The 13,469-nt window shown below is 40.2% G+C and overlaps 1 protein-coding gene across 25 annotated transcripts in view; it reads left to right on the top strand.

Moving 5' to 3' along the window:
• The window catches only part of EPB41L2 (erythrocyte membrane protein band 4.1 like 2), a 296,017-nt gene that overhangs the window by 167,813 nt on the left and 114,735 nt on the right, over positions 1-13,469 (top strand). For all 25 annotated transcript variants that reach the window (XM_089676149.1, XM_089676147.1, XM_089676145.1 and 22 more), the window contains one exon: positions 12,442-12,484. In XM_089676149.1, coding sequence (XP_089532275.1) covers positions 12,442-12,484 — 43 coding nt within the window. The remainder of the gene's footprint in view (positions 1-12,441; positions 12,485-13,469) is intronic.

The raw sequence follows: 13,469 nt of genomic DNA, 5'->3' as shown, positions 1-13,469 counted from the left end.
ATTCTGTGCAGAGATGTTTGCGCAGGCACAGCGACTCACAGCGACTTTCATTTGAATGGGCTGCTGTACCTATGGGAAACGCAGGAAAAAAGTCACAGGTTAAACCATAAAGCAGGACAAAAAGGGACTCAACACAGTGTAAATCAGCAGCCTGCATTGATTTATTCAGATTAAAATATTACCCAGAAAGATAAGAAGAATCCAGGCATTAAAAACTGCATTGCTTACTCCAGCGGGTGTGTTGATATCGACTCTTGTGCTCCACTTAATGTGTTTTGTCACAGATGATGATGTCGAGGGTTGGGATACAGAAGCTGACTCCACAAAGGTGCATTAAAAAACTACTATGGGCAGAAGAAAAAAAGCTACTCGCACCAAAATGGACTTCACCTCACGAGAAAGTATCGATGCACAGGGCAATATTTAATATAATTTAAAACCCTTGCTATGGAGCACAACTAACAAAAAACATTTAAAACAAAAAAGGCATAAAAGGACTCCATCTAGTGGCAGAAATTGGATGTTATATGCTGTACTTACCAGTAATCACAAGGAACACCATCTACTGACCAATTGACAGGTCACTATATTGTACCTGAAAATGAAGTTCACATCTACTTACTAGTCTCTAGTAAGAGGAAATGGCTCTTTGCTGATCTGACTGGATATTTCATATTTACCTCTGGTACTACCAAGGCATTGGATCAACAGGAAAGAAAGGCAACTATCATTTTTAGAAGGGTATATCAGCAGACTTGCAAGAGATCATCAAAGCTGCACTCCCTTACAAGGTTCTCCATCAGAACAGAGTCTTCTTCCGGGGGGAGGGGCCTGAACATGGCGCTTGGAGATTGCTAAGTGCAGGAGCTCCCGATTCCCACCATGAAGAAGCTGCCTGGGGCCTGACCTACACTATACCACCCCTTAAACTCACCTCGCCTTGATGTTCCTGGTCGATGCTGTGCGGTGTCCTCTGGTGCAGGTTGCATGGTGGCAGCAGCCCCTGGTGGAGGGATGCAGTGGTGAGGAGGAGCTGGGATCTGGGAGCACCCGTAGACGCCGGTACCTCCGTCAGCTGATGAGGGAGTTCCCCAGAGCACAGGAGGTGCCGGGAGAGATGAGGTACCTGAGCGGGGAAGGATTCACACTCTGACCCCTTGCAAGGATACACGAGGCTTGCTGGATGATACACTGCAGAGATCCGGAGGACAGGAGACTCCAAAAGTCACAGGACATTGGATCACAGGACATCTTGAGCCCGAGCCCAGACCCCTCCTCAGGTGATTCTACAATCTGGGACAGGAGACCCCAACGGGAGCAGAAGAGGGCACAGAGACAGACGGACCCAGAACCCCAGGCTCAGAGGGTGATGGTAAGTTGCCATGGGCAACAGCTGGAGATTTAAAGTCGATATTGTCTACTGTTGCTAAACAATTGTATACCTGAAATGTAGGGCTGGGCGGGCAGAAGATTAATGAGTCAGGGTATCTCAGGGGCCAAGTATTGTTGCTAATAATGTGTGCGTTACAACTGTTTTTCGGGACTGAAAAGTTAGTGGAGAAGAATAAGGAAGACGCAAACCTCCCCCCCCCCCCCCCAAAGTGTGAAAATATTGTATTTTTGAGTAGAATATCTGTGGCTCTAACGCCAAGAGTAGTTAATATGAAGAGCAGATGCACTAAAGGTGGGGGAGGGAAAACCCCGTGATCAAGCGCACGTACTAGTACAATAAAGAAATACAGTGGGGCAAAAAAGCATTTAGACAGCCACCAGTTGTGCAAGTTCTCCCACTTAAAAAGATGAGAGGCCTGTAATTGGCATCGTAGGTAGACCTCAACTATGAGAGACAAAATGAGAAAATAAATCCAGACAATCACATTGGCTGATTTGGAAAGAATTTATTTGCAAATTATGGTGGAAAATAAGTATTTGGTCAATATCAAAAGTTCATCTCCATACTTTGTTATATATCCTTTGTTGGCAATGACAGAGGTCAAACGTTTCCTGTAAGTCTTCACAAGGTCGGCACACACTGTTGCTGGTATGTTAGCCCATTCCTCCATGCAGATCTCCTCTAGAGCAGTGAAGTTTTGGGGCTGTCGCTGGGCAACACAGACTTTCAACTTCCTCCAAAGGTTTTCTATGGGGTTGAGATCTGGAGACTGGCTAGGCCACTCCAGGACTTTGAAATGCTTCTTACGAAGCCACTCCTTCGTTGCCCGGGCGGTATGTTTGGGATCATTGTCATGTTGGAAGACCCAGCCACGTTTCATCTTCAATGCCCTTGCTGATGGAAGGAGGTTTGCACTCAAAATCTCACGATACATGGCCCCATTCATTCTGTCCTATACACACATCAGTAGTCCTGGTCCCTTTGCGGAGAAACAGCCCCAAAGCATGATGTTGCAAACGCTGTCTAGCAAACGTCAGACGGGCCTGGACATGTACTGGCTTAGGCAGGGGAACACATCTGGCACTGCAGGATCTGAGTCCCTGGTGGCGTAGTGTGTTACTGATAGTAGCCTTTGTTATGTTGGTCCCAGCTCTTTGCAGGTCATTCACTAGGTCCCCCTGTGTGGTCCTGGGATTTTTGCTCACCATTCTTGTGATCATTTTGACCCCACGGGGTGAGATCTTGCCCCAGATCGAGGAAGATTATCAGTGGTCTTGTATGTCTTCCATTTTCTAATTATTGCTCCCACAGTTGATTTGTTCACACCAAGCTGCTTGCCTATTGCAGATTCAGTCTTCCCAGCCTGGTGCAGGTCTACAGTTTTGTTTCTGGTGTCCTTCGACAACTTTTTGGTCTTCACCATAGTGGAGTTTGGAGTGTGACTGTTTGAGGTTGTGGACAGGTGTCTTTTATACTGATAACAAGTTTAAACAGGTGCCATTGATACAGGTAATGAGTCCAGGACAGAGGAGCCTCTTATAAAAGAAGGTACAGGTCTGTGAGTGCCAGAAATCTTGTTTGTAGGTGACCAAATACTTTTTTTCCACCATAATTTGCAAATAAATTCTTTCCAAATCAACCAATGTGATTGTCTGGATTTTTTTTCTCATTTTGTCTCTCATAGTTGAGGTCTACCTATGATGCCAATTACAGGCCTCTCTCATCTTTTTAAGTGGGAGAACTTGCACAATTGGTGGCTGACTAAATACTTTTTTGCTCCACTGTGTGTGTGTGTGTGTGTGTGTGTGTGTATGTGTGTGTGTGTGTGTGTGTGTGTATATATATATATATATATTTCTATATTTAAAAGAGGGAAGGATAGCTCACAATGTGCCTTGTTACAGACCTATATCACTTCTAAATACAGATACAAAACTGTTTGCGAAGGTGCTTGCTATGAGGTTAAGAGTTGGTGCCTGAATGTACACACTTGGATCAAGTGGGCTTTGTCCCAGGAAGGGAGGGATAATGGTCTAAGAACATTGCTTTTCTTATAGAAGGCAAAAAGAGAAAAATTACTAACATTTATACTACTGTCGATCGACGCTGAAAAAGCTTTTGACAGGGTAGATTGGGGCTTCATGATTGACACCCTAGAGGTCTGGGGAATAGGTTCTAAGATGATGGGTTGGATAAAGGAGCTCTATAATGGCCCAACAATGGTGGTCATGGTAAATGGGTCTCTCTGAGTCTGTTAGGATGTAAAGCGGTACAAGTCAGGGTTGCCCTTTTATACCCATTATTTGTTTTATCCTTGGAACCTTTGTTGGCGACGGTAAGATATAGTGTAGATATTGGAGGAATCAAGATAGGTGAGATAGAGCATAAGGTAGCGGCATATGGTGATGATATATTGTTTTATATTGTGAACCCTGGGTTAACGTTACCTAAACAAATGAGTTCATTAAAAGAGTACGGAGAGCTTTCAGATTTGAAAATAAACCCCCATAAAATCAGAGATTTTGAATATTAATATTTCTAAGGAGATGCAGACTGTACAAAAGGACTTTCCGTTTTCATTGAGGGAAAAGGAATTGGGTTATCTACTATTAAAATTGACCCCTTCTATAAAAAATATATACTGGGTAAACTATATCCCATTAATAAACAAAATAAAGGAGAAGTTCAGAAGACTTTCAAGGGGAAAGGTTTCTTGGATTTGGTGTATAATTTTGGTTAAGATGGTGATAGTCCCAAAAATCCTATATAAATTTCATATGCTCCCAGTCCACATTCCAAAATTCTTCTTTGCGATAAATAAATTAATACTTAAATATATATGGGCTAATAAGAAGCCAATAATCAGGTATGAACTTCTGTGTAATAAGACAGAAAAAGGAGGATTAAATTTGCCCAATATTAAGAATTATTACACTGCGGTGGCACTGTCACGAATTGTAGATTGGACACATAATTCACAGGGCAAGAGTTGGGTTAAAATAGAAGGCACTTTATGTAACACATGATTGGAGAGGATTATCTGGATACCACGGAAGTTTTGTAATATGGATGAGACTAGTAGTACACTGACACATGAGGTGTTAAGAGTATGGGATGGATTACATAAACAAATGGACTGAAAGTATAATTCACTGCTGATTTCCCTGGTGGGTACTGATTTTTTTTTTTTTCCCGCCGGGGAAGGATAATATTTCGGGGAAATGGTTTAAGGATGTAGATGCACGGTTGGGGGATATAGTAGTTAAGGGGGAGTTGTGCACTTTTCAAGATTTAAAGAGTAAAAAAGAGATATTTGTAGCACTAGATAAATTGAGATGTTACAAATTTAAGACATTTTGTTTCGAAGTTGCCCCAACCCCTGAGAATGGCGGAGGACATGCTCCCGTTTGAAAAGATTTTGGGCTGTAATATGGCTGCAAAACATGTCACTTATGGGATTTATAAGATTCTAACTGAACTGAGGAGGGCGGGTCCTCCTCTGTTCTTAGAGAAATGGGAAAGGGAGCTGGGAACAAAAATGAACACAGAAGAATAAAATGTTTAACACGGGGTGATGAATATGAAAACAGTTGAGATGAATTATAAATGTTTAGCGAGATTGACGAGTGTTGCACATAGACAGTGAGTAGAAGTCACACTGCTCTGTTGGAGGGGATGTGGAGCTAAGGGAACAATGGCTCATATGGTGCGATTGTCCAAAAATACAGGAGGTTTTGGCAAGATATAATCCAACTTCTACAAGAGATATTGGGGGCTACCATAAAGAAGAAATCCGTAGGTTTGTTTATTCTATAGGTCAGATGTTCCGGTGAAGCAGTATAAAAATAGTGTATTATATCATCTAATTAGTGTGGCTAAATGGCTTATTTACAAATTTTGGCAGGTACAGGAGCCTCCAACAATGAGGGACTGGTTAGAGAGGGTTGATTATATAAACAAGATGGAGGAGTTATACCTTATAGATGTGGGTAAAATGGAAAAATTTAGAAAGGAATGGAGAAGATGGTTTGAGTTCAAGACAACCGGAAAATATTTGGAAAATATTTGGAAGTAGTAAGAGGCCAGTGACCTGACCCAAGGTAAGAGATTTAAAGGGAATGTCTTGTATGACCTCAGCAGAAACATGAATAGGGAAAAAAAGGCCAGAGGGAAAGAAAGAAGAATAGGAAGAGAGGGTTGAGGGGGAAGGGGTATAGACAAGATCTGGATTATTGGAGAGATATGGATTGGGGGGGGGGGGGGGGGGGTTGTGTGGAGGGTGGAGATGGGGGGCGGGGAGGTTGGGATGGGAAATTTAGGAGAATTGTTTGTATTTTTGATGTAAATGTTAAATGGTTGTGTTTTTGTAATGAAAAACGTAATAAAAAAAGGGTACGGCAGCATCTACAGTATGTTCTGTCACTATAGGTGTTCTTTAAATCAGAGAACATTTGATATATAAGCTGTTTTTGGGCCACATGCAGTTTATTAATGTCTTTTTCAACTCTTCATATGTTTTATATTTCTAATTATATGCTAATTTGGAATATATTTTTTGTATTTGTTTTATAGTACTAGTTGATTGCAATAAGCTAGAAAGATTTTATGCCTATAACCTTGCAGAGCCTACATAATGACATTCCCAAGAACCACTCTTGCCATGTACAGCCAACCATTGAGATGCATTAGAAGAGGTGTCTGTGCATGTTAGGGGTTGCATAAAACACCCACTTGTGTACTGAAGTATGCTCCGAATGCAGATTGTGTGTGTTCGGAGCGTGCATCACTGCACATGCGGGTTCCTTATGCAGCCCCCCAAGCACAGCAGCACCTCTTCTGATGCATCTCAATTGGCTGCTGTGTGCATAAGGCCTAAAGAAAATTCACTGTTGTGTTTTTATTTGAATATGAAGTTTGCAGTAGTGCAAGACTTCTAACTAATTTGCAGCTGCAAGAAATTCACTTGGAATAAGTGATTAACAATTTGTATGTTCTATGCTGCACCAAAATCCTAGAGGCATGCACACTCGAGGGCAAAATTTGGTCACAAGCCAGTCAGCCAAGCACTTTGTGTTTTGGCTTGTGTAAGGAAATTTTAAAACCTCCATGAAATCCACACAAACATGGGGACAAGGAACAAACTCCATGCAGGCATTGTTGTGCTGGGAATCGATCCTGATGCAGTAAGGTCACAGTGACAAACATTAAATTACCAAATGTTCCCTTAACATAAGAAATGTTTAAAAAAAAAACAACCCAAAAAGGACCTGCAGCATTCACTGCATAGGCTTTAACTTTGCAGGCTATCATTCTGCACTAAAGTGTTCTAGATCATCTTTTATATGGGCATTTCACTTAGTATAAGTTCATATCATGTTTCACATTAAACAAACCTTGGATAGAGTAAAATATTTTAGTCCCAGGCACACACTGGGAGTTTCTGAACTTCTGTTTACCTACATTGTTGTTTTTTAGACAATACTATTTTGTCGAATATCTCAAAAAATGGCAATGGGCCAGTGAAAATAAAGCAGTACACATTTTTTTTTTTTTTTGACATGCTAATAGACAAGTGATGGACGCATTGAAGTAAGACTTAGATTAGCCATATAAAATAGTAAATAAAATTTATTCTAAATGAATGAATGAATCCACTTTAAAGGGTTTTGCGGTACCTACTGCAAATTCCTATGTTCATTTTATTTGTTTTTTTATTTCTAAGGTGCCTGCATAATTTGTCAGCACAATACAGATTGCAAACCTACAGGTGAAACTCGAAAAATTAGAATATCGTGCAAAAGTTAATTTATTTCAGTAATGCAACTTAAAAGGTAAAACTGATATGAGATAGACTCATTACATGCAAAGCAAGATAGTTCAAGCCGTGATTTGTCATAATTGTGATGATTATGGCTTACAGTTTATGAAAACCCCAAATCCACAATCTCAGAAAATTAGAATATTACATGCAATCAATAAAACAAGGATTGTACATAAAACAATATCGGACCTTTGAAAAGTATAAGCATGCATATGTACTCAGTACTTGGTTTGGGCCCCTTTTGCAGAAATTACTGCCTCAATGCAGCGTTGCATGGAAGCTTATCAGCCTGTGGCACTGCTGAGGTGTTATGGAAGACCAGGATGCTTCAATAGCGGCCTTCAGCTCTTCTGCATTGTTCCATCTCATGTCTCTCATCTTTCTCTTGGCAATGCCCCATAGATTCTCTATGGGGTTCAGGTCAGGTGAGTTTGCTGGCCAATCAAGCACAGTAATCCCATGGTCATTGAACCAGGTTTTGGTGCTTTTGGCAGTGTGGGCAGGTGCCAAGTCCTGCTGGAAAATGAAGTCGGCATCCCCACAATGCTCGTCTGCGGAAGGAAGCATGAAGTGCTCCAAAATCTCCTGGTAGATGGCTGCGTTGACCCCTGGACTTAATGAAGCACAGTGGACCAACACCATCAGATGACATGGCTCCCCAAATCAACACAGACTGTGGAAACTTCACACTGGACTTCAAGCATCTTGCAGTATGTGCCTCCTTGGTTTCCAAATGAGATGCAAAAATTGCTCTCATCAGAAAAGAGGACTTTGGACAACTGAGCAACAGACCAGATCTGTTTTTCTTTAGCCCAGGTAAGACGCTTCTGATGTTTGTTGTTCAGGAGTGGCTTGACAAGAGGAATACGACATTTGAAGCCCCATGTCCAGGATCCGTCTGTGTGTGGTGGCTCTTGATGCACAGACTCCAGCCTCAGTCCACTACTTGTGAAAGTCCCCAACACTTTTGAATGGCCTTTTCCTGACCGTCCTCTCCAGGCTGCGGTCATCCTTGCTGCTTGTGCACTTTGTGAACATCCAACTTCTTTTGCAATTACCTTTTGAGGCTTTCCCTCCTTATGGAGGGTGTCAGTGATGCTTTTCTGCACAACTGTCAAGTCAGCATTCTCCCATGATTGTGATTCCTACTGAACCAGACTGAGAGACCATTTAAAGGCTCAGGAACCCTTTGCAGGTGTTATGGCTTAATGAGCTGATTAGAGTGGGACACTGTGAGCCTAGAATATTGCACCTTTTCACAATATTATAATTTTCTGAGATTGTGGATTTGGGGTTTTCATGAGCTATAAGCCATAATCATCACAATTATGACAAATCACGGCTTGAACTATCTTGCTTTGCATGGAATGAGTCTATTTCATATATTCGTTTCACCTTTTAAGTTGCATTACTAAAATAAATTAACTTTTGCACGATATTCAAATTTTTCGAGTTTCACCTGTATGTGCAACCCCTTCTGTATGGCCTTTTTTTTTTTTTTTTGTATGGAAAAGTAACATCGCTTATCTGTTAATGTATAATGCCTCTTTTTATAAGCACCATTAAATCTAATTGGACAGAATTAGGCTAGCTATAGATGGGCAGATACCTACCATTGACTGAATTACCGTGTGTTACCTTTACTCTTGTGCATGCATGTATGCTCAAGCCTGCTCACAAAACCTCCCTTTTAAAAAATGAGCACCTCTGACTGCCAATTAGGAAATCGTATAAGGGCCTGATTATGACCTGATTTATTGTAAGAGATGCTCAAAACCAGGGTCATCACTTGCATTATCATTCCATTCATGGTATAGCCTAAGGCTAGCCATACATAGGATTTCCCTCATCCGGCCTCATGTGGTGGAAGGGAAAAATCAATAGATTCCCCCATCCATGCTAAGCAACATGGATGCTGGAATCTTTGCTGCTGCTATTGTATTCTGACATCAGAATACCCAAACAGTGACAACATCTGATTGTCTAAAGTCGCTGTTAGGCTGAAATATTTTCACTCTGCTCTTTTGAGTTTCAGATTGAAAATTGTCAAGCCAGGTGGTGCTGTCAGGACAAATGACATACATCCACCATTTCCTGCGCTCAGGGGCTCCGATCAGAGGAAGAATGTTAATGATCTAGTATGTTCATCCAATACTGATCAAGGGTTGTGCAGCTCTGTCATGAAGCTGGGGAAGCTTGGTATAGACTGTAGCGGAGAACAAAAGAGAGCGCAGCAACCTTGCGCATTACCTCAGTAAACAGTAGACTTTGGAGTAGATATCCTCATCTCTTCTAACCATTACCTATTTCCCTAAAAAAGTTTTAGCTTTAGCTATATTGTAAGTTCAAGTGAAGGAAAAAAAAAATCCCTTTTTTAGATCCTCTGTCAGGTTTTTTAGCTACCTGTGTCCCCAGGGAAGAGATCTGAATAAAATGAGGACATAAATAGCATTTAAAATGTTTATTATTAATCTCTGGTTTCCTGTCCAAGTGACCACTGTTCTCATCAATTCTAGTCCTAGTGTCACAAGACTTTCTGAATCTTTCCCTACTTTATCCAAATTTGTAAAAAAAAAAAAAATTGGCAAAAATGTTGGACTTTAAGCTTGCTCATTGAACTCATGCTGGATATACACCTCTTAAAGTTCGTCCAATTCTTGCTGAATTGACCAAAGTTACAGAATAAAAGTGCAAGTAGCATTTCCCTCCAGAGTTCCCATTGCTGGAAACTTTCTGCTGCTTCTGGATCATCACAAATTTTAAAAATCAAGCAGGTTTAGCTTATTTACTGAATAAGCTGTACATTTGTTTAATGCATAATACCTTTATATACACTGCATTTCATGGTCCTATGGTAACAAAATGACTTTCAGTTTCTTAATTCCCTTAGATTTTCTAAATCTCTAACACCTGTGCTTTACTCCTGCCTGAGCAAAGCAACTATATAATGACACCCCTCCTTTTCAAATATTCATATTTCCCTTTTCTCACCACCTGCTTCATTCAGGGGGAGAGATCCCATGCATACAAGGTGATTATCATCAGCTCTTCTTCATTAACCACTTCCAGTCTGGACACTTTTACCCCCTTCTTGTCCAGGCCAATTTTCAGCTTTCAGTGCTATCACACTTTGAATGACAATTAGGCAGTCATGCAACACTGTACCCATATTAATTTTTTAGCATTTGTTTGAGAGAGATAAAGCTTTATTTTGGTGGTATTTATTCACCACTGGGATTTTTATTTTTTTTGCTATGTAAATTAAAAAGTCCAAAAATTTTGAAAAGTGTTTTTCTTAAAAAATTTGCAAATAAATAGTATTTAATCATAAATCTTGGCCAAAATGTATTCTGTTATATTTTTAGTAAAAAAAAAAACCCCCAAATTAGTTTATAACCAAAATTATAATTAAAAAAAAAACAAATTTCTACATTTTTATTTTTTTTTATTTTTTTTATTATTTTTGTACATACTGTCACCCTAGCAGTACAGTGTCACCATGGTGACACTGTACTACTTGTGGGGGGTGATGAAGATTTTTTATTTTTTTTTACACGGATTGCTTTTACATCCATAAAGGCTATAAAAGCAATCATTTCTCCTTCTCTCTAGCTGCATTCTTGCAGCCATTGAGAACTACTGAGTGAGCTGTGATTGGTGAGCTGTTGTGAATAGCCTTGTACCATGTGAGCTCTGTGATCATTCACAGATTTCACACGTAGTAAGCAATGATGTCACAAGTGACATCTTGCTTACTACTCTGCATGTGATCACTGATTGGCCAATCAGTGATCACATGATCGTGACCTCGTACAGAGGTCCCGTCCGATCGGTGTTCCACTGTGTCCGGAGGACACAGCGGACATCAAAACGCTGTGCTGCGTGCTCCCAGGGAGCGTGCACAAGCGGGGTTCTGGGAGGCCATTTATAAATGGCCACCTGATCCTGCACTGCCACCGTCCGGCCGTTTATATGCAACGGCCGGACGGGAGGTGGTTAACCGTTTCCCCAAAGTGGTCAATGAAGGAAAGCAAGTACCTACGTTTACCTGTACAACAGTTTTCCTAGCACTGGACTTTGTTCCTACTTGGTTACAGGTCACATAGAAAATAGACAGAATTTTACACAGGATCACTCCCATAGGCACTGTGCTCGTTTCTGTTGCCATTTAGAAGTGTATACTTTTCTTCATTTCCTTTCCTGGTGCCTACCCAACATAAATATAGTTGGTGCTAGGATGAGTGGGCAAAGAATCAAAATGACTTTGGGATTCCTGAGTTTTTGTCAGTCTTAGCACTTTGGCAACTTCAGGAACATAGCATGAGACCCTCTTCAACCTCTTCTGAAATCTTTCCTTGCCGTGATAGAATCTTGCATTTTTTGTTTCTTTACTGGATTGTGTTTTTGGAAGGAAACATCCTCCTCTTTTTGCCTAAGGAATTAGCCCACTTTTTCCTCCAACAACTTTGTTGATGGCTTTGTCCAGATTGTCGCCAAAAAGTGATTTGCCATTGGAAGGAATGTAACATCAGTTGGACTATAGAGGAGGAGCACCTTCTTTACCATAACCAAGTACAGCATAGCCCTAACAGCACAACAAATTCATATTATACAAGCTTTGGCTGTGAAATTGGATGCAAGCTTTAAATTGATTTTAAACCCAAGGCTAAAAATGTACCGTAATATTTTAGTTTACCAATCAGTAGACGTGGCTTTTTTTTCTCACCTAGTGATCTGGACAGTAACATACCTCCTATATTAGAGTGCCCCCCTCTCTGGATAAATGAGCACAGGGGTACCTTTAGACGGCAGCATTGGCAGTCTAGGCTAGGTGTACTATCAGATTTAAATACACTAACAAATTGAGGCCAAACTCCAGCTAATATTTTTTTAAGCAGTTACAGCAAACAGAAGGAGGGGAAATAAAGTGCTCTGTTGTTTTGCCCTGTATGATCAAACCATGTGTTCCTTGTAAACAAACTGACATGACGTTGTGATGGCTTTTAGCAGTTTTTTAGAACCGCTAAGGCTTATGTCATCTTAGCACATGAAGACATCCTATATGGTGGTCCACTTTTTCTTTCACCTTGTCGAAGATACCTTTTAAAGAGTGGATGCTTTCTCTATGCATTCAGTCAATGTAGTAAAGAATGTTAGTTTTAAATTTCTCTGTTTGAACAATCACTGTACTCTAATGGCTTACCTAGTGTCTGTCTTCTTATTTCAGAACTGGCTGGATCCTGCAAAGGAAATTAAGAGGCAAATGAGAAGTAAGTGTTTCCTATTTTAAATCCCTAAAGGCTTATTACCTTTTTTCTTACAATGGTATTTGTTTATATATTAATGGATAGTTTCAGTTAGATATGACTTTATTCTACTGACCCTAGATTATGGCTTAATAATGTGTAATGTGGTAATTACTCATTGTAACATTTTTTTTTTCTGTTGGATATTATATGTGGCATATCTAGAGATAACCGATATTTTGAATTATGTTGTGGACATATATTTTTGTGTTTAAATGTGAAACCTTTACTTATAAATCAGGGGGTCTTCAAACTGCGGACAGTGGGCCACATCCGGCCCACTACAGGATTTTATAAGACCTGTAGCTGGAGTCAGTCACCTATCCCTTTGCTCAAATTGACATTTCAGATTAGCAGAGACTTCTTTTGGTCTCTGCTTCCTCCTGATGTAAGGGGACACTATTGTGGGGACCCTAATGCAAGGAGGAGTCTGATGGGGACCCTGACATATGGGGGGATTCTAATGGACTCCCTAATGTAAGGGGAACCATTATGAAGACCTTGATGTAGTAGGGAACTCATTCATTATAAGGTGTTTTTTTTTTTTTTTTGGTCAAAATATTTGTAAAATGTAAAATGTGACCCTTGTACTGAATCACACCTACAAATAGGATTGATGTTAACATTTTGAAATGTTACTTCATAGGTGTATTTATTTTGGGATAGTCCTACACCACGGAGCAAAAAAGTTTATTGTATAGAAATTAGGTTCAGCCTTTTGCCTTTAGCCTTATATGCTTTTCTGTTTGACTGCCTTTTATTTTATGTCTTGTGTTCTTCAGTTTTCCTTGTTCTTTAGGGACCATAAACCTGTTAAGTATATCAACTGACCAATTTGTTTAGGCAAAAGAAAGATGATGATAATCTAAAAGTAATAATCAACCTATCCTTTTGATCCTGTTACAGGCATCATTATAATTGTTTGTTGCTCATTATAAATTGCTGCACT

Source organism: Staurois parvus, unplaced genomic scaffold, assembly GCF_062004578.1.
Source record: "Staurois parvus isolate SC_StPar_1 unplaced genomic scaffold, SC_StPar_1.0 ptg000165l, whole genome shotgun sequence".
NCBI classification, from domain to species: Eukaryota; Metazoa; Chordata; class Amphibia; order Anura; family Ranidae; genus Staurois; species Staurois parvus.
Note: the sequence above shows the minus strand (reverse complement) of the source record. Positions and strands in the feature narration are given on the sequence as shown.